General features: G+C 39.9%; 1 protein-coding gene across 3 annotated transcripts in view; it reads left to right on the top strand.

Moving 5' to 3' along the window:
- EVI5 (ecotropic viral integration site 5) overlaps positions 1 to 21,821 on the top strand; it is a 282,059-nt gene that overhangs the window by 173,581 nt on the left and 86,657 nt on the right. For all 3 annotated transcript variants that reach the window (XM_030935805.1, XM_030935804.1, XM_030935803.1), the window contains 2 exons: positions 12,185 to 12,331; positions 14,481 to 14,576. In XM_030935805.1, the coding sequence (XP_030791665.1) occupies positions 12,185 to 12,331; positions 14,481 to 14,576 (243 nt within the window). The remainder of the gene's footprint in view (positions 1 to 12,184; positions 12,332 to 14,480; positions 14,577 to 21,821) is intronic.

Here is a 21,821-nt window from a genome sequence, read left to right as displayed (position 1 = left end):
CATTAAAGTTATCTTTCATAGAAATTGAAAAACTTTTAATGAAGTGTGTTTTTCCTTCAAGATATTCTGTTTCAACACTCTTTCTTGTGCAGATCCATGTTTCTGTCTGGTATCTTATTTTTTCTGCTGTAAGAACTTCTTTTATCATTTTCTTTAGTGCTGGTTTTTGTTTGAGAAAATGTTTATTTCTTCAATTTTAAAAGATATATTTGCAGGATATTGAATTCTGCCTTGACAGTTTTTTTCTTATAACACTTTAAATCACTCTACTATCTTCTTGTCAGAAACCATGCCAGCCAGCACTCTGTTGTAATTCTTATTTTTGTTCCTCAACATGTAACATATTTTTTCCTCTGGTTGCCTTCAAACTTTTGTCTTTGTTTGTAGCAGGTTGAATATGATATACCTAGATCTGTTTTTTTTTTTTTTTTTTTTTTTTTCTTCTCTGAGTTTCTTTGATTTATAGATTTGTGTATGACATAAATTTTGGAAAATTCTTGGTTGTTATATATATATATTTTTTTTTTTTTTTGAGATGAAGTTTCACTCCTGTTGCCCAGGCTGGAGTGCAATAGCGTGATCTCAGCTCACTGCAACCTCTGCCCCCTGGGTTCAAGCCATTCTCCTGCCTCAGCCTCCCAAGTAACTGGGATTACAGGCATGTGACACCAAGCCTGGCTAATTTTGTATTTTTAGTACAGACAGGGTTTCTCCCTGTTGGTCAGACTGGTCTCAAACTCCCAACGTTAGGTGATCCGCCCATCTCGGCCTCCCAAAGTTCTGAGATTACAGGCGTGAGCCACCATGCCCGGCCCTTGGTTGTTATTTCTTCAAGTATTTCTTTGCACACTCTCTTCTTCAGGGGTTTCAATTATACATATGTTAGATTGTTCAAGGTTGTCTGACAACTCTTGGTTGCTCTGTTCTTTTTGTCCCTATTATTTTTCTCTTTCTGTTTTCAGTTTCCATTGACTAAAACATTTTTGCTGACAAGTTATTAAGTTCACTCATTCTTTCTATTGCTTTGTCGAGTTGTTTGATGAGCCACTGAAGGCATTCTTTACATCTGTTACCATTTTTCATTTCTAGCTTTTCTTTAAAAAAAATTTTTTTTCAAAGAGAAAGGGTCTCACTGTGTTGCCTAGGCTGGTCTCGAACTCCTGAGCCCAGTGATCCTCCCACCTCAGCCTCCCCAAAGTGCTAGGATTACAGCCACGAACCACTGTGCCCAGCCCATCTCTAGCTTTTCTTTTTGACTCACAGTTTTCATTTTTCTGCTGATATTACCTGTCTAATCTTACATGATTTTCACCTTTACCTTAGAGCCTTTAGTATATTAATCACAGTTATTTTAAATTCTCTGTCAGATATTGTATTAGGGTTCTCTAGAGGGACAGAACTAACAGGATATATATATAGAGAGAGGGGAGTTTATTTAAAGTATTAACTTACACGATCACAAGGTCCCACAATAGGCTGTCTACAAGCTGAAGAGAAAGGAGAGCCAGTCAAAGTCCCAAAACTGAAGAGCTTGAAGTCCAGTGTTCAAGGACAGGAAGCATCCAGCCTGGGGGAAATATATAGGCTGGGACGGTCTCTCGTTTTCACATTTTTCTGCCTGCTTTATATCCGCTGGCAGCTGATTAGATTGTGCCCACCAGATAAGGGTGGATCTACCTTCCCCAGTCCACTGACTCAAATGTTAATCTCTTTTGGCAACACCCTCACAGACACACCAAGGATCAATACTTTGTATTGATCTTGGATATTAACTCAGTATTAACCATCACAAGTCCGCCCGTTGTCAACTTGAACCTATGCACATCTTCTGAGATCGTACATAATCTTCAAGTAAAGACAATAATGCGGTAATAATTACACCTAACATAATACAACTATTCTTTGTATAACCGGAAACGCACCAATCCCCGACTCAAAAACTATTACATAAAGTTGACAATACTTAAATGCTGATATGAAGTCAATAAATCTTATGTCACATGATAAAATATATTTTCTTAGTACAAATGTATACATACACAAACATGATTTTAACAAAAGAAGGAGGAAATACTCATGACTATTACAGTCCTTGTTTCTGTAGCTGGTGACGTAGTGGTATCTGGTATGGATGACTGCTTTCTATTACCCATTCTGTATTCCCTTTGCTTTCAATAAGCACCTCAGCAGGTCGGTTTTTTTTTCCTGGTGGAGTGACCCAAACCTTCATTCCTGAGGGGTCTGGGCCATTTGTATTCCTGCCTGGATTGGGATGTTGTAGTTTCCCATTGACCTTAATCACAGGGCACGGTAATACTAAGATGACCTGATGGATCTCCTGTATTCCATGCATACTCTTCCTTACCTCCATTGTGGAGTAGTAGGCTGATTTCATCTTGATTGTCTGGGTCAATCATCCCAGCCAACACTGTAACTCCTTTCTTAGCCTGTGGACTTAAAGGTAGCAGGAGCCCAAATGTCCAGGTGGCAATCTTAACTTCCAGTTTAATGGAGTTGTTGTTGTGTCTTCTGGTGGCAGCATTCCTCACTCTGGAACTAAGGCCTCTAGGCCAGCAGAATTAATGTTGAGGGAATAGGAAGCAGAAATTTTGCTAGTGGATCACTAGGGGTGATGGTGAGTGGTGCCACTTCCACTTCCACCCCTTGATTCCTGGACCCATGAATCCTGCCTATGGGAGAAACAGTACCATATATTGGATGCTGATTCAGAGCATACACGGCCTTCTGGAGACCTTTGTCCTAGCCCTGCAAAGTATTGTCACCTAGTTGACATTGTAATTGTGACTTCAAAAGGCCATTCCACCATTCTATCCATTCCAGCTGCTTCAGGATGATGGGGAACATGGTAAGATTAGTGAATTCCATGAACGTGAGCCTACTGCAACACTTCTTTGGCCATAAAGTGAGTGCCTTGGTCAGAAGCAATGCTGTGTGGAACACCATGATGGTGGTTAAGGCATTCTGTGAGTCAAGAGATGGTAGTCTCGGCAGAAGCATTACATGCAGGATAGGTAAATCCATATCCAGAGTAAGTGTCTGTTCCAGTGAGGACAAACCTCTGCCCTTTCCATGATGGAAGAGGTCCAATATAATCAACCTGCCACCAGGTAGCTAGCTGATCACCCAAATGAATGGTGCCATATCAAGGGCTCAGTATTGGTCTCTGCTGCTGGCAAATTGGGCACTCAGCAGTGGCTGTAGCCAGGTCAGCCTTGGTGAGTGGAAGTCCATGTTGCTGAGACCATGTGTAACCTCCCTCTGTGCCACCATGACCACTTTGTTCATGGGCTTATTGGGCAACGATGGGTGGCTGGGAAAAGAAACTGAGTGGTGTCCTCAGAAGGGGTCATCCTCTCCACTCGATTATTAAACTCCTCCTCTGCTGAGGTCACCCGTTGGTGGGCACTCACATGGGATACAAATGTCTTCACAGTTTTTGGCCACTCAGAGAGGTCCATCCACATACCTCTACCCCAGATTTCTTTCTCACCAATTTTCCAATCATGCTTCTTCCAAGTCCCTGACCAACCAACCAAACCATCAGCTACATGAATCATTGTATACTCACACATCTGGCCATTTATCCTTCCATGCAAAGTGCACAGCCAGGTGCACTGCTCAAAGTTCTGCCCACTGGGAAGATTTACCTTCCCTGCTGTCCTTCAGGGATGTCCTAGAAAGGGGCTGTAGTGCTGTGGCTGTCCACTTTCAGGTGGTTCCTGCATATCGTGCAGAAACATCTGTGAACCAGGCCCTGGTCTTCTCTTCCTCTGTCAGCTGATCGTAGGGAACTCCCCATGAGGCCATCAGTGAAAGCTTGGGGAGAGAAGACAGGGTGGCAGGAGTGGAGACCATGGGCATTTGAGCTACTTCCTCATGGAATTTACTTGTCCTTTCAGGACCTGCTCAAGCTTGATCACGTGTATACCACTTCCATTTGATGATGGAGTGCTGCTGTGCACAGCCCACTTTATGACTGGATGGGTCAGAAAGTACGCAGTTCATGATATGCAGTTCAGGTCGCATGGTGACTTGATGACCCATAGTCAGTTCGTGACTATGATGAACCATGGTTCAGTTTCCACCAAAGCCCAATAACAGGCCAACAGCTGTCTCTCAAAAGGAGAGTAGTTATCTGCAGAAGATGGCAGGGTCTCACTCTAAAATCCTAGAGGTCTCTGCTGTGATTCACCTGTGGGGGCCATGAATCTGTTTTTATAATTCAAATTAGTATTTTGTTCATTCGACCTAGAAGTTTTCTGCTTGTATAAATTAAGTAGGAATCCTGCAGGCTTCCTATCAATTTCACTTCTAGGAACACCATGATTAATTAGCCAATGCCAGAGTTCTAAACAAGTCAGACTATTTTGATTGCCCCTTTGCCGCTGCTGTTCATTACAGTAGCTACGTCCACCTTGCCGTTGATGGTTAAGTGCTGTCACTTGGCCCCTGCCACCTTGGGATTCAATTATTCCCTTTGTATTTAAATTTTGTAGTTGAGTAACTGCAGTTCCCACCGTTAGATCTGACATACTGTGAAGAGCAATTACAGGGCTCTTCAAAGATGCAGGTGCTGCCCTCACAACTCTATTTCAAAAGGCATTGGTCAAGAGTATGTCTTCTGGACCCTCCCAGCTGAGATGAGTAGGTCTAAAGTGACTAATCCACTCCACCATCCCAATCTCCCTAAGCCTTTGGATCCCATCCTCTACATTAAACCAAGGGAGAGGCTGGGCATGGTGGCTCAAGCCTGTAATTCCAGCACTTTGGGAGGCCAAGACGGGCAGATCACGAGGTCAGGAGATCAAGACCATCCTGGCTAACACGGTGAAACGCCATCTCTACTAAAAAAATACAAAAAAAACTAGCCAGGCGAGGTGGCGGGCACTTGTAGTCCCAGCTGCTCAGGAGGCTGAGGCAGGAGAATGGCATAAACCCGGGAGGCGGAGCTTGCAATGAGCCAAGATCCGGCCACTGCACTCCAGCCTGGGCGACAGAGCGAGATTCCGTCTCAAAAAAAAAAAAAAAAAAAAAAACCAAGGGAGATCAGGAGTTTCCAGCTCACTCACCATGAGCCATCTTCTAATCCATCTTTCAGCCAAACAGATAAACTATTAGAACCTTTTTGAACTCCCCGTGTTACAACATTAAATGCAGAGTCCCTACTTCGTGGGCCCAGATCAATAAATTCAGCCTGATCCAACTCTGTGTTCCTTCCACCATTATCCCATACCCTTAATATCCATTCCCATGGCCTGTTTTCCAGATTTCTGTTTATATAAATTAAAGAACTCAAACATTTTTTTTTCAAGTGTAGCACACCTCATGGGTCACACTCTCAACCTCACCTCTAGGGGCCCACTGAGACTTTAACCTAGCTATAGGTCTAGAAGCAAACGGGTGTTGGGGGTGGCTCCTGAGAAGAATCAACATTATCTTGCCTGGCAACTTCCTCAGGGGAGGGCATCACTGTTGCCTCAGGCAGTGCAGAGTTCATTTCCTCAGACAAAGGTAGAAAGGCTGATAGCAGCATGGGTCGGGGAGGGGATGTTACCACTACTAGGGATGGGGAAGCTGTTCCTTCTGATAAAAAAGGTTCATCAGAGTTTACAAACTCAGTGTCCCTAGCTTTATCAGGGTCCTCCCACACATCCCCATTCCAAGTTTTAGGGTCCCATTCTTTTCCAATCAATGCCTTCACTTTAACAGTAGACACCTGACAAGGCTGTGCATGCATCTTTCGTTGCAGGTCAGCCACTTGCATGAAGAGCTTGTGACTGTCTACTCTCATTCAAGGCAATCTTAGCAGATTTGAGGCTTAGTATCTGCTCCTGAAGCTGGGAGACAGAATTCCTGAGTTCATCATTTTCTTTCATCACTTTGTCCAGTGAACTTAGGAGCAACCAACCAACTTCATTACATCCCTTGGTTCTCCACATATAGTCAACAGTACTATGTATAGAGTCACTAAATTGCTTGCCTCTCACAAATAGTAAATCAGGAGTGTCAAATGCACTTATTTTGCATAACTCTCTAAACAGTTCATGCTAAGAACTATCAGTGTGCTTCATACTATTAGAAGTAGAGTCCTTAGCATTTTTGGGTCTTATCATATCAAGCAGCCAACTCCAGAAACCCCCAAACCAATGAAATAACTCCATCCTTAATATTCTGTTCCTCTAGAACCACTCCTGGTACCAATATCTGTATTAGTCAGGGTTCTCTGGAGGGGCAGAACTAATAGGATATATACAGGAATAATTACATATATAAAACATATGTAATATGTTATGTTATATAATATGTATGTTATATATAATATAAATATATATAACTCCTATATATACATATATATGTATATAGGAGTTTATTAAGTATTAACTTACATGATCGCAAGGTCCCACAATAGGCCATCTGCAAGATGGGGAGCAAGAAAAGCCAGTCTGAGTCCCAAAACTGAAGAACTTGAAGTCTGATGGTTGAGGGCAGGAAGCATCCAGCATGGGACAAAGATGCAGTCTGGGAGGCTGGGCCAGTCTCTCCTTTTCACATTTTTCTGCGTGCTTTATATTGGCTGACAGCTGATTAGATTGTGCCCACCAGATTAAGGGTGGATCTGCCTTTCCCATCCCACTGACACAAATGTTAATCTCTTTTGGCAACACCCTCACAGATACACATGGGATCAATACTTTGTATCCTTCGATCCAATCAAGTTGACACTCAGTATTAACCATCACAGATATTTTTATCATCTGTGTCATATGTAATGCTGGTTCTGTTGATTGCTTTGTCTCTTGGGAGTGCTTTGTTTTTCCTTGCCTTTTTCTATGCTTTGTAATTTTTTTTTTTTGAGACGGAGTCTCACTCTGTCGCCCAGGCTGGAGTGCAGTGGCCGGATCTCAGCTCACTGCAAGCTCCGCCTCCCGGGTTTATGCCATTCTCCTGCCTCAGCCTCCCGAGTAGCTGGGACTACAGGCGCCTGCCACCTAGCCCAGCTAGTTTTTTGTATTTTTTAGTAGAGATGGAGTTTCACCGTGTTAGCCAGGATGGTCTTGATCTCCTGACCTCGTGATCCGCCCGTCTCGGCCTCCCAAAGTGCTGGGATTACAGGCTTGAGCCACCACGCCCGGCCCCGCTTTGTAATTTTTTTTGTTGAAGGCTGGATAGCTTGTGTAGGACTGCGGACTAAGTCAAATAGTGTTTCTGCCTGGAAATGGGCACATTTTTCCTTCTGCTAGGCCTTTAATATGGGAGATTGCAGTTAATATAGTCCAGAGATGGGCTGACTTTGAGGTTTGTTGTTTCTTTGGTTATCATCAGTGCACCACAGGCTTCAAATTCCCTTAGCAATACCTTATTTTTCCCTTAGCAATACCTTATTTTTAGAGTAGGAGCTGGTTTGCTAGCGGGATTTTGTGTCTTTAGGTCTTCCCTTTGCATAACACTTTAAAAGGGTCTGTCTTCAGCAGTATTCCATTTGTTACTTATTACAGAAGAGTTGGAGGGGCAACAGTGTTTTCTATTGTTCTGATGAAGTCTCAGTCTTAGACAGGCACGGTGGCTAATGCCTATAATCCCCAGGACTTTGGGAGGCCCAGGCAGGAGGATCACTTGAGGCCAGGAGTTTGAGACCAGCCTGGGCAACATAGTGAGACCTTGTCTCGTATAAAAATTTTTAAAAATCAGCCAGGTGTGGTAGTATGTGCCTGTAGTCCCAGCTACTTGAGAGGCTGAGGTGGGAGGATTGCTTGAGCCCAGGAGTTTGAGGCTGTGGTGAACTATAACACCACTGCAGTCCAGCCTAAGCCACTCCGGCCTAAGCCACAAAGCAAGATCCTGTTTCTAAATTAAAAAACATAAATGGCCGGGTGTGGTGGCTCACACCTGTAACCCCAGCACTTTGGGAGGCTGAAGTGGGTGGATCACCTGAGGTCAGGAGTTCGAGGCCAGCATGGTGAAACCCCGTCTCTACTAAAAATACAAAAATTAGCCAGACGTGGTGGTGTACACCTGTAATCCCAGCTACTTGGGAGGCTGAGGCAGGAGAATCACTAGAATCTGGGAGGCAGAGGTTGCAGTGAGCTGAGGTCACACCATTGCACTCCAGCCTGGGCAACAAGAGTGAAACTCCATGAAAAAATAAATAAAGTAAAAAATAAATAAATTCAGTCTTAGGCTTCATTATGTCCTTTGATCTGGTGCATTTGGTCTTTAGTGCTCCTGCCTACCCCTAGATGCAGTCCTAGGCACAAAACGCAGTTCTGCTCTTCCCTAAGATCCAGTGGCTTTCACCAGTGCCCCAAAGACAATAGTTGGCCCTGATCCGCACAGATTAAAGCCTGTCTCCTAGAGGAGACAGGCAAAGTTTAGCACCTTTCCATAGTGACTGCTGTTCCCCTTCCTGAGTCCTGTATCATGAAGATTTTTTTCACAAGACTCTCACCAGTCTTTTTTGTGTGTACCTGTTTGAGTACCTGAAGAAAAGTGTGCAAGAGTTTATGAACTTAGGCTCTAAGTCTGCTGCCTCCTGAGCCTCCACACTGTCTAGCCAGCTAATACTTAGCTTCCACCAGTTTGATATTTATTCTAGCTGTATCATTCTTAGCTTGTGGCTGCATCTGCTCTGCCCCAAGTGAGAAAGTGCTTAAATCCCATTGCATCTCTCCTGGGAGGCTCTGGGGTTGAACTTAGAGTTTGGCTGGCTTTTTTTTTTTTTTTTTTTTTTTTTTTTTTGAGATGGAGTCTTGTTCTGTCACCCAGGCTGGAGGGCAGTGGCACAATCTCAGCTCATTGCAACTTTCGCCTCCCAGGTTCAAGCAATTCTTCTGCCTCAGCCTCCTGAGTAGCTGGGACTACAGGGGCCCACCACCACGTCTGACTAGTTTTTTTTTTGTTTTTTTTTTTTTGTTTGTTTTTTGTTTTTGTATTTTTAGTAGAGACAGGGTTTCACCGTGTTAGCCAGGATGTTTTCGATCTCCTGACCTTGTAATCTGCCCGCCTCGGCCTCCCAAAGTGCTGGGATTGCAGGTGTGAGCCACCGCACCCGGCCCACTTTCTTAAAGTAAATTTACTTTTTTTCTTGTGTGATAGTTTAGCTCAGTATACTACTATAGGGTGAAGTTTCTTTTTTAAGCATTATGAATTTTTGCTGTTGAAATATCTGCTGGACATTTCATTACCCTTCCTTTATAGGTCTCAGTTTTTCCCTTGATTTGCCTCTTTAGCATTCTAAGTTTTGTTACAGTGTATCTTGGTGGGGATTTATTGGTTTTTATCCTGGTTGGAACTAATTGTGTTTCCTAAAGTGTAGATTTATATCTTTTATTTCTTAAATTGTAAAAAATTCTCAATTCTCAACTATTACCATCTCTTAAACTATCGTATCTCACTTTTTTTTTACTATTTATCCTGCAGCCCCTATTAGGTATATTTTGGACCTTATTCTCTTTTCTGTGTCTAATGACCTCTTCTGGGACACTAACTATTTCTTCAGTATAGCTAATCTCCAGTCTAACCCATTCATTGAATTCAGTGGCTGTATTTATAGAAATTTTCTTTGGTTATTTTTCTGATTTGCTTAATGTTTTTTTGATAGTGACTTGTTCTTTGGTTATGTTTTGGCATCTTCCTTTTATGTCATTAATATTGTAATTTTAGACATAACCTATGTTATATAAAGTCCTATAATTTTTTATCTTTAGAGTTCTTAAAATACGTTTTTTTCTGCTGTCTCTCACTCGTGGTCAATAATTGGGTTTTATGTGTATTATTTATCAACCATAATGTGGAATTATGGTCTTGTGTTCAGGGATACAGGGAGGGGTTTTATTTGTGGAAATTATTTGCAGCTTATGTCAAAAATGTGTCCCTCTGAAGTGTAGTTATTTGTTTTGATGGTAGCAGGTAAGACAGTAAAAAGAGGCTGTGATACATTTTGAATACAGTGCTAAGAAGTTTACTTAATTTTGTAGACAGACTTATTTGTTGATTCAAAATGAGAAAGAGGCCAGGTGCAGTGACTCCTGCCTGTGATTGCAGGATTTTGGGAGACCAAGATGGGAGGATCACTTTAGTTCAGGAGTTCAAGGCTGGCCTGAGGAACATAGCAAGACCTCATCTCTACTAAAAATCAAAAAAATTATCTGGGCGTGGCAGCACATGCCTGTGGTCCCAGCTCTTCAGGAGGCTGAGGTGGGAGGATAGCTTGAGCCTGGGAGATTGAAGCTACAAGTGAGCTATGATTGTGCCTCTGTTCTCTAGCCTGGGCAACACAGCAAGCTCCTGTGAGATGATATCTAAAAAAAGAAAAAAGAGAGAATGAGAAAGACTACAGTATGTGTTACAGGAAGATAAGTAAAAGTAAAGATGAAGAAAGTTGTAAGTGGTTGAAAGTTTTGGAGCTTACATCTGTTAGATGACCTACATTTTTTCATTAAAACTAGAGGCAAGGTCTTTTTCATAGGATGAGGTAAAGTAGGTATAATAATGGCAACAACTGAACATTTATTAAGTATCTAAAATTTCCTGGGTGCAGTGGCTCACGCCTGTAATCTCCCAGCACTTTGGGAGGCTGAGGCAGGCGGATTACTTGAGGTTAGGAGTTCGAGATCTGCCTGGCCAACATGGTGAATCCCTGTCTCTGCTAAAAATACAAAATTTAGCCAGGCATAGTGGTGGGTGCCTGTAATCCCAGCTACTTGGGAGGCTGAGACAGGAGAATCACTTGAACCCAGGAGGTGGAGGTTGCAGTGAGCCAAGGTCAGGCCACTGCACTCTTGCCTGGGCAGCAAAGTGAGACTCTGTCTCAAAAAAATAAAATGAAATGACATGACATGACATGACATGATTGTATGAGACTGCTTTCATAAACTTTTCTCCCATAATCTAATCTTCACAACATAGCCTCAAAAGGCAAGTAATACTATCTCTACTGAAATTTGGTAGGATTAAATAACTTGGCCAAGGTTTAAGAACTGTTAAATGAGAAGTTAGATTTTTACTTCTTTCTGCTATGAAAGTCCCTACTGTTTCTTTCAGGCCTCTGATAGAGTAATTTAGGGTTGAGAGAATTCAGGCTGGGTCATACCTGAGTGTGAAAACTGTCTCATGTTAGTTCAAAGTCTAGATGTTTTTTTAAGCACATTCTGTAATTCTAATACAATAAACAGCTAGCATTTATTGCTACATATTAGGCCCTGTTACATGTATTATCTCATTTAATTCTGAAGACACCAAAATGAGAAATAGAAAGTATTTTATATGCATTTTTCAAATAAGGAAATAGAGACTCAGAGATACTAGCTTGTTTGCTTAATGACCAAATATTAAAACCAGAATTCAAAATCTGTGCTTCATCAAAAGAGACTGTGCTAGACATTGAGAGCATGTAGAAATACACATATGCCGTATTGTGTGACATCAAGTTTACAGCCCAATAAATAGTGATGGTACCTTTTTTTTTTCCTTTCCTTTTTTTTTTTCTTTTTGAGACAGAGTCTTGTGTTACCCAGGCTGGAGTGCAGCTGTGTGATCTCAACTCACTGCAACCTCCACTTCCTGGGTTCAAGTGATTCTTGTGCCTCAGCCTCCCAAGTAACTGGGATTACAGACATGCACCACCATGCCTGACTAATTTTTGTATTTTTAGTAGAGACAGGTTTCACCATTTTTGCCAGGCTGGTCCCAAACTCCTGGCCACAAGTGATTTGCCCACCTTGGTCTTGAATGCTGGGATTACAGGCATGAGCCACTGCGCTGGGCATGATGGTACCTTTTGACTGGTTTGTGCTTTCTTTCCGGAACCAGAAAGAGGAATTAAACTCACCATTCCTCTATCTATCCACTTTGTACTCCCACTGCCGATCTAAGAAAGGACTGCCTTCAAGTTGTGTATAAGCATTTTTATAGTTTACAGCTATTTTTTGTATAAATGGTATATTGAGCTATAATGAGAGTTTCTAATATTGACAGTATGCATTCCTTTGGATGACTTGATTTTAAAGGCAGTTTTATCGTATTTTTTAATGTTGATTTGTTGAATAACACTGACCTATAACTAGTAACATTTTTAATAATGTTGTTATGTAAAATGGATAGGTAATTTTTTTAAATTTTTAGGTCTTGTAACTATAGTCTGAGTATTTATTTTTCTGATTATTAGAACCAGATCAATAGTAACCATCTTCGAAGAGCAGAACAAGAGGTGGTTAACCTACAGGAGAAAGTGCAGTATCTTTCTGCACAGAACAAAGGACTCCTTACTCAGTTAAGTGAAGCAAAGCGCAAACAAGCAGAGATTGAATTCAAGGTAAATATATCAATTAACTGATTTTGTTTTTTGTCAATATAATAATGCCTTTTTTGTGTTTGCCTTATCGTGATTATATTATCTTAAAAACAAAACAAAAAAGCTTGTCCTATTTTCTACTTTTCCTGAACTTGTTTTGGTAGTTGCTGTCAGACCAGGTTAGCTCATCTTGCTTCTGGGGTGGATTTCAGTCAAGAAACATTTTCAGTCACTTCCTTGGTTAATTTAATTTCCTGGACTGGCATTTACTAGTATCTCTTCACAGTTTTTCTTTTGACTGGTAACCCTTTAAAACCGGAGCTTTTAATGGCTTGATCAAAAAAGGTGGGTCATTTAGAGAGGTTAGGGCTCCTCTGCTTTGATTGTTATCTTATTAGTGGGCAGTTAACATTGATATACGTTTTCTGGAGAGACTAGAGAGCAAAAGAAATGTGTATGTACCAGTGTGTTGGCAAAAATGGGTATATTACCCATTATTATTTTAATCAGTTATATACTTTTACTTTTTTGTGAGGTGTTTGGATTCAAAAAGCATCAAAAGTATTTGAATGCAAGTACATTCTTTCCTGAAATAAATTTACAGTATAGCAGTGGTGAGAGAGTGGGGGAAAGGCACGAAGATGGAAGGAGAGGAGGGAGGGTTTGGGGGGGGTGTGTGTGTGAAATAACTAAAGAAATGACTGTAGACTCGGCATTAGAATGGATTACTAGAGGCAAGTTATGGGATTTAAAAAAAATAAACTAGGCATCCACCTTTCCATGGTGAGATAGTAGGAGTGATACCCGTTAAAGATTCCAGCCTTATTGTTGTATAAGAAATAAGACTTTTGATGGCACATATAAAGCTGTAATTCCATCAACTTATTCTGGTGTCATTAAAAACCAAGAGTGAAGCTTGAATGGTTTATCAGTGTCACTGAAATCCAGAGATGAAATTACATCCTTATAAATATGCATGGCTGGCACAATGTATACTGACAGAAATCTGTAGGCAGTACTGAAATTCATACTAAAGCACAGTCACTTTTGAAGGACATGACTAAACTAATTTATAAATAAAATAATATTAAATGAGGTTGTATGAATCTGATTTGTCATACCAATATCTGATTGAGTTTTTATGATGCTAAATTGTCTGTGTTGACATCTTGTCGATAACTAAATTTAATCTTTTATTTATTATTGATGTTAGTTTTCCTTAAACATATTTTGATAACGGTGTTACTAGATTTAATATTGCTCTTCAAATGCCCTAGTACCTGTTGAGAAAAGTAAAGTGTTCTTTGGAAATAAATCTTTAAGGAACTTACTGTTGAAAATAATAATTTTCTTTGAACTTGTCTAAGTAATGGGCTCAGATTTAGAATATTAGCGGATTTTATGAACTAATATGGGATTTTGTTTAATTTTTAATTGTTCATTAATACTTCTGTGAAGTATGTTACAGATGCAGACTCTGATATCTCCCCCGTGTTTAAGCTGTGTGTTAATTTATTCAATCTTTCATAATGCCTTTGCAGATTTTGAGAATGACCAATGTATTGTTACCCTAGCACCTAGTACATTCTGATTAAATGTGTACACTTTACCCTGTTATGTTGGAATGATTCAGGAACAAAGTTAATTTTTCAAGAATGCCAGTCCTTGAATTATATAAATCTGATTCATTTTCATTTAGTATTATAAGATTATAGCTTATGATTAACTTATAATTATTAAAGCTTTTTTATTTTTTGTGTAAAATGTGTGGATATTGTTTATAATATTAATGTTATTTTCCCTCTCAACTTAATTTGAATGTTCTCCCTTAAAGTTGAGATATTACAAGCCTGTGAACTCCAGTTTCTAAATGCAGAACACTCTAAAACCCTAAAGTTTTTTCATAAATTTCACACAAATTGCTTTGTTGGCGAAACTTAAAATTTGAATTGATATATGGCCATTTATAATTGTTATTTATTCCACTTGATGTGAACATTTATGTCTCACTGCTTCACTGTATGCATTGAGCATATTGTTTCACTATGGATCCTGCCTTAGACCCTGCTAGATAATACTAATGTATGGTTTATGCCTCCTATTACTTTTCTAAAATCTGAATTCCAAACACACCTGGTTTATTTTGTTTTGGTTTGGTTTACCACACTAGAATAAGGAAGAAGTGATGGCTGTGAGGCTCCGGGAAGCAGATAGCATAGCTGCTGTGGCTGAACTACGACAACACATTGCTGAGCTTGAAATCCAGGTACTATGTGAAAATAATAAAGTACATGTAAAAATATGGTTTCTTCTATCCTCTTTGTCTGAACAGTAACTTAGTCTTTATCCTCATGACTGTGATTCTTTTTTCAATAATCATTCATTTCCAACTTTATTTTTTTATTGTTGTAAAATAGACTTAACACTTACTATTTTAAAGTATACAGTTCTGTGGCATTAAGTGTACTTGACATTGTTGTGCAGCCATCACCACCATCCATGTCCAGAACTTTTTCATCCTCCCTAACTGAACCTCTTTGCCCATTAAACACTAACTTCCCATTCCCCCAGCAACTGGCAACCACCGGCAACTAGAAACCACTATTCTACTTTGTCTCTATGAATTTGACCACTCTGGTTACCTCATGTAAGTGGAATCATACAATACAGTCATATGCTGCATAAGGACATTTCAGTGACGGACAGCATATATGATGATGGTCCCATAGGATGATAATGAAGCTGAAAAATTCCTGTTTTCTAGTGACTATAGCCATCATTATGTTATAGCGCAACACATTACTCGTGTGTTTGTGATGAGGCTGGTATAAACAAACCCACTGCACTGCCACTCTTATAAAAGTATAGTACATACAGTTGTGTGTAGCACATAATACTTGATAATAAATGACTATGTTACTGGTTCATATGTTTACTATACTATTGGTTGTTTTGCTATACTATTATTGCTATTTTACAGTCTACTTCTACTTATACAAAAAAACAGTTAACTCTAAGACAGTCTCAGATCCTTCAGGAGGTTTTCCAGAAGGCATTGTTTTCACAGGAGATGACAGCTTCATGCGTGTTACTGTCCCTGAAGACCTTCCAGTGGGACAAGATGTGGAGGTTGAAGATAGTGATATTGGTGGTGCTGACCCTGTGTAGGCCTAAGTTAGTATGTGTGTTTGTATCTTAGTTTTTAACACAAATGTTTTAATTTTTCTTTTCTTTTTTTTTTTTTTTTTAGTTTTTCTTTTTTTTTTGAGACAGGATCTCACTCTGTTGCCCAGGCCAGAGTTTAGTGGCACAGTCATAGCTCACTGCAGACTCCAACTCCTGGCTCGAGCAGTCCTCATCAGCTTCCCCAGTACCTGGGACTACAGGCACACATGACCACACCTAGCTTATTTTTTTATTTATTTAGTAGCAGTGAGGTCTTACTTTGTTGGCCAGGCTGGTTTCGAACTCCTGGGCTTAAGTGATCCGCCCACCTCTGCCGCCCACAGTGCTCAGATTACAAGCATGAGCCACCGCGCCCAGCCTTAATTTTTTTTAACTTAAAAAAATTTTTTGTTCATCAGGCACAATGGCTTATGCCTGTAATCCCAGCACTTTGGGAGACTGAGGCGGGCAGATCACTTGAGCCCAAGAGTTTGAAACCAACCTGGCTAGCAAAGTGAGACTCCGTCTCTACAAAAAATACAAAATAAAATTAGTGGGACCTGGTGGTGCACCTATAGTCCCAGTCCTAGCTACTCAGGAGGCTGAGGTGGGTGGGTTGCCTGAGCCTGGGAGGTCAAGGCTGCAGTAAGCCATGATCACACCATTGCACTGCAGCCTGGGCCACAGAGTAAGACCCTGTTTCAAAAAATATATTTATTAAAATTAAAAATAGAAAAAAGCTTACAGAATAAATATATAATAAATAAAATATTTTATACACCTGTACAATATGTTTGCTAAGCTAAATGTTACAAGAGAGTCAAAAAGTTTAAAAAATTGAAAGTTTATAAAGTTACAGTAAGTTAAAGTTAATTTATTATTGAAAGAAAAACCATTTTTTATAATTTAGTGTAGCCTAAGTATACAGTGTTTATAAAATCTACAGTAGGGTCATGTCCTAGGCCTTCCCATTCACTCACCACTTACTTACTAACTCACCTAAAGCAACTTCCAGTCTTGCAAGCTTCGTTCTTGGTAAGTGCTCTATACAGGTATACATTTTTTATCTTTTATAACATACTTTTCCTGTGCCTTTTCTGTGTTTAGATACACAAATACAGACCATTGTGTTATAGTCGCCTACAGTGCCCAGTGCAGTAACATGCTGTGCAGGTTTGCAGCCTAGGAGCAATAGGCTATACCATGTAGCCTAGGTGTACAGGAAGCTATACCATGTAGGTTTGTGTAAGTGCACTCTATGATGTTTGCATGATGAAATTGCCTAACGATGCATTTCTCAGAACACATCCCCATTGTTAAGAGATGTGTGACTGTATTTGTCCTTTTGTGACTGGCTTATTTCACTTAATGTTCTCAATGTTCATCCGTGTTATAGTGTATGTACAAATATTCTTCATTTTTAAAGCTGAATAATATTCTATTGTATGTATATACCACATTTTTAATCTGTTCATTCATTGATGACATTTAGGATGCTTTCATGTTTCAGCTATTGTGAATAATGCTGCTATGAACACAGGTGTACAAATTTCTGTTCAGGTCCCTGCTTTTTTTTTAAATTTTTTATTATTATACTTTAAGTTCTAGGGTACATGTGCACAACGTGCAGGTTTGTCACATATGTATACTTGTGCCATGATGGTGTGCTGCACCCATCAACTCGTCAGCACCCATCAACTCATCATTTACATCAGGTATAACTCCCAATGCAATCCCTCCCCTCTCCCCCTTCCCCACAACAGGCCCCAGTGTGTGATGTTCCCCCGCCTGAGTCCAAGTGATCTCATTGTTCATTTCCCACCTATGAGTGAGAACATGTGGTGTTTGGTTTTCTGTTCTTGCCATAGTTTGCTAAGAATGATGCTTTCCAGCTGCATCCATGTCCCTACAAAGGGCACAAACTCATCCTTTTTTATGGCTGCATGGTACTCCATGGTGTATATGTGCCACATTTTCTTAATCCAGTCTGTCACAGATGGACATTTGGGTTGATTCCAAGTCTTTGCTATTGTGAATAGTGCCGCAATAAACATACATGTGCATGGGTCTTTATTAGCAGCATGATTTATAATCCTTTGGGTATATACCCAGTAGTGGGATGGCTGGGTCATATGGTATTTCTAGTTCTAGATCCTTGAGGAATTGCCATACTGTTTTCCATAATGGTTGAACTAGTTTACAATCCCACCAACAGTGTAAAAGTGTTCTTATTTCTCCACAACCTCTTCAGCACCTGTTGTTTCCTGACTTTTTAATGATTGCCATTCTAACTGGTGTGAGATGGTATCTCATTGTGGTTTTGATTTGCATTTCTCTGATGGCCAGTGATGACGAGCATTTTTTCATATGTCTGTTGGCTGTATGCATGTCTTCTTTTGAGAAATGTCTGTTCATATCCTTTGCCCACTTTTTGATGGGGTTGTTTTTTCTTGTAAATTTGTTTGAGTTCTTTATAGGTTCTGGATATTAGCCCTTTGTCAGATGAGTAGATTGCAAAAATGTTCTCCCATTCTGTAGGTTGCCTGTTCACTCTGATGGTAGTTTCTTTTGTTGTACAGGAGCTCTTTAATTAGATCCCATTTGTCAATTTTGGCTTTTGTTGCCATTGCTGTTGGTGTTTTAGACATGAAGTCCTTGCCCATGCCTATGTCCTGAATGATATTACCTCTGTTTTCTTCTAGGGTTTTTATGGTATTAGGTCTAACATTTAAGTCTCTAATCCATCTTGAATTAATTTTCGTATAAGGAGTAAGGAAAGGATCCAGTTTCAGCTTTCTACTTATGGCTAGCCAATTTTCCCAGCAGCTTTGTTTACCTACTTAAGCCTCAGCAATGGAGGGCGCCCCTCTCCAGCCTCGCTGCTGCCTTGCCGTTAGATCGCAGACTGCTGTGCTAGCCATGAGTGAGGCTCCGTGGGCGTGGAACCCTCCTGGCCAGGTGTGGGATGTAATCTCCTGGTGTGCCATTTGCTTAGACCCTTGGTAAAGCTTAGTATTGGGATGGAAGTTACCTGATTTTCCAGGTGTTGTGTGTCTCAGTTCCCCTGGCTAGGAAAAGGGATTCCCTTCCCCTTTGCGCTTCCCAGTTGAGGCAATGCCTCACCCTGCTTCAGCTCTTGCTGGTCGGGCTGCAGCAGCTGACCAGCACTGATTGTCCGATTGTCCAGCACTCCCTAGTGAGAGGAACCCAGTACCTCAGTTGAAAATGCAGAAATCACCTGTCTTTTTTGCTCGCCCTGGGAGCTGGAGACTGGAGCTGTTCCTGTTCGGCCATCTTGCTCCGCCCCCTCCAGGTCCCTGCTTTTACTTCTTTTGAGTACATAGAAGTGGAATTGCTGGATCATATAGTAATTGTTTAATTTTTTAAGAAATTGCCACACCATTTTCCAGAGAATCTACACCATTTTACATTTCTACCAGCAATGCATGAGGATTTCATCTTTTCCACATTCTCACCAACACTTGTTAATTTTCTGTTGTTGTTTTTATAATTACCATCCTAATGGGTGTGAAGTGGTATCTCATTGTGGTTTTGATTTGCGTTTCCCTGATGATTTGCTGTGTTGGGCATACTTTCGTGTGCTTATTTCGCATTTATGTATCTTCTTTGGAGAAATGGCTATTCAGGTCCTTTGCTTAATTGAACCAGGTTGTTTGTTGTTTTTGTTGTTGAGTTATAGGAGTTATTTAAATATTCTCAATATCCCTTTCTTATCAGATATATGGTTTGCAAATATTTTCTCCCATTACGTTTGTTGCCTTTTCTCTGTTGATAGTGTTTTTATCACAAAAGTTTTTAATTGTGCTGAATCAACCTACCTGGGGTTTTTTTTTTTTCTTTCTTTCTTTCTTTTTTTTTTTTTTTTTGGTGTTGTTTACTGTGCTCCAGGTCCAGTGAAAATTTATCATATTTCGATATTATAAAACCATCTTCAAAAGAAAATTCAAAGCTTTAAAAATAAATATGTTTTTACAGGGCACAGTAGCTCACGCCTGTAATCCCAGTGCTTTGAGAGGCCAAGGTCAGGGGGTTGCTGGAGGCCTGGAGTTCAAGACCAGCCTGGGCAATAGAGTAAGACCCTGTCTCTACAAAACAATTTTAAAAATTAGCTAGGGACATGATAATACACTCCTATAGCCCTTGCTACTTGGAAGGCTAAGGTGGAACGACCCCTTGAGGCCAGAAGTAGGAGTTCCACATTACAGTGAGCTGTGATCAAACCACTGCACTCCAGTCTGAGTGACAGAGTGAGACCTTGTCTCTAAAATAAATTTTTTTAATAAAAGTAAATGTGTTTTGTCACTTCTTATGCCGTACTGCTTCTTGTATAATATGATAAAAGTGTTAAGTTTTCCCTGTGGATGAAATGTTATGTTTAAAATCTGTCTTTCAAAGTTTTCAATTACATTGTACTCCAAGTCACAATAGTCTTTGCTGCAACATCTAGAATTTTCTTCTCACCTGAAATTTCCTTTTGTCCTTAAATTTCAATTTAAAATGTAGTTGATTTCCAAACTTACATATTATATTATAGCCTCATCTTTTAATCTGGATCAAAGGTAACCACAACACATTACGATTTGTATGTTTATGAAAAGGTATCCTTTGTGTTCTGCTGGTAGTAATCCCCATAAAGTGCACATATTCAGGAAAACCTCAAATATGAACCAACTACATAATATATTTGTAATCAGTTGTTTAAATCATGCTATCATATGTGATTTTAGCATTAGTCTGTACTTTTCTAACATCAAGAAAATCCTAAGAATTTACCACATTTCTATACATCTTAGTCACAGAATAGTAAGATTTAAATCACTCTTTTTGTTGATTCTGAAATATTTATTAAAATGAAGAACCTGGCATGCAGAATTTTTGTTTAAAATGAAATATGATATGCGTTACACTATTTTTGAAAAATAGAAAATTCATGGAATTTTTTTTTTTTTTAACATCTTCCAATCCTTTACCCCATCCCCGCATCTAGCCCCTGGCAACCACCATTCTACTCTGTACTTTTGAGTTCAGCTGTTGTATCCCACATGTGAAATCACACAGTGTTTGTCTTTCTGAGCCTAGCTTATTTCACTTAATGTTCTCCAGGCTCATTCGTATTGTTGTGAATGACAGAATTTCCTTCCTTTCTAAGACTGAATAATATTCCATTGTGTGTATGTGCACCACTTTTTATTTATTCATTCATCCACTGATTGACATTTAGGTTGGTTGCATGTGTTGGCTATTGTGAATAATGCAGTGAACATGGGAGTGCAAATATCTTTTCAACATACGGATTTCATTTCCTTTGGATATATACCCAGTAGTAGAATTGTTAGATCATATCATCTGTTTTTAATTTTTTGAGGATTTACATTTCTACCCACAGTGTGTAAGAGTTCCCTTTCCACCACATCCTCTCCAGCACTTGCTGTCTTTCATCTTTTTGATAATGGCCATTCTAACAGGTGTGAGGTGATAGAATGGTTACTGTTATTACAGTAGGGGTATATTATCATCAACAGGCTCTTGATAAAGTGATCACTAGAATCCTAATTGCCAAATTTGTTGCTATTTTTTCAGTATTTGCCTGCTCGTGCTTATTGCATTTGTTGTTGACCATTTCGTCCTCCTTGCATTCTCACCTCCCCTAACTTTGCTACCACCACTTACTTTTGACTCTCTTCTTTCTTGTTTAACTGTTGTTTACAGTTATCTTTATCAGTTGTGGATGTGTATATTCCTCTGAAATCCAAGGTTTTGGCTTTTACAAACTATACCCGAATGAAGGGTCTCACATGGCTTCAGGAGCCATCTTTACCAGGGTTCCCCAACCCCCAGGCCACAGACAGGTATCAGTCCATGGCCTGTTAGGAACTGGGCCGCACAGCAGGAGGTGAGCGGGCAACCAGCAGCATACTGCCTGAGCTCTGCCTCCTGTCAGATCAGTGGTGTCATTAGATTGTCACAGGAGCACAAATCCTATTGTGAACTGCACATGCCAGGGATCTCGGTTGCACTCTCCTTATAAGAGAATCTAATGCCTGATGATCTGAGGTGGAAGAGTTTCATTGTGAAACCATTCTCCTACCTCTCTATGGAAAAATTATCTTCCACGAAATCTGTCCCTAGTACCAAAAAGGTTGACTAATCGTTGCAACAGTGAATCATAATTTATCTCCAGCCCTAGCCTGTTTCCTCTTACCAATAATTTTCTAAATGGTTTAATAATTTAAAAATTATGAAACATGATGTACGGAAAAGTTAATAAAACAAAGTTACATTGTATGTGTAAAAATATTATATGTAAAACTTCTAACCAAGGTTA

This window comes from Rhinopithecus roxellana, chromosome 8 (genome assembly GCF_007565055.1).
Source record: "Rhinopithecus roxellana isolate Shanxi Qingling chromosome 8, ASM756505v1, whole genome shotgun sequence".
Taxonomy (NCBI): domain Eukaryota; kingdom Metazoa; phylum Chordata; class Mammalia; order Primates; family Cercopithecidae; genus Rhinopithecus; species Rhinopithecus roxellana.
The sequence above is the reverse complement of the archived record's forward strand: the minus strand, read 5'-3'. Positions and strand labels throughout refer to the sequence as shown.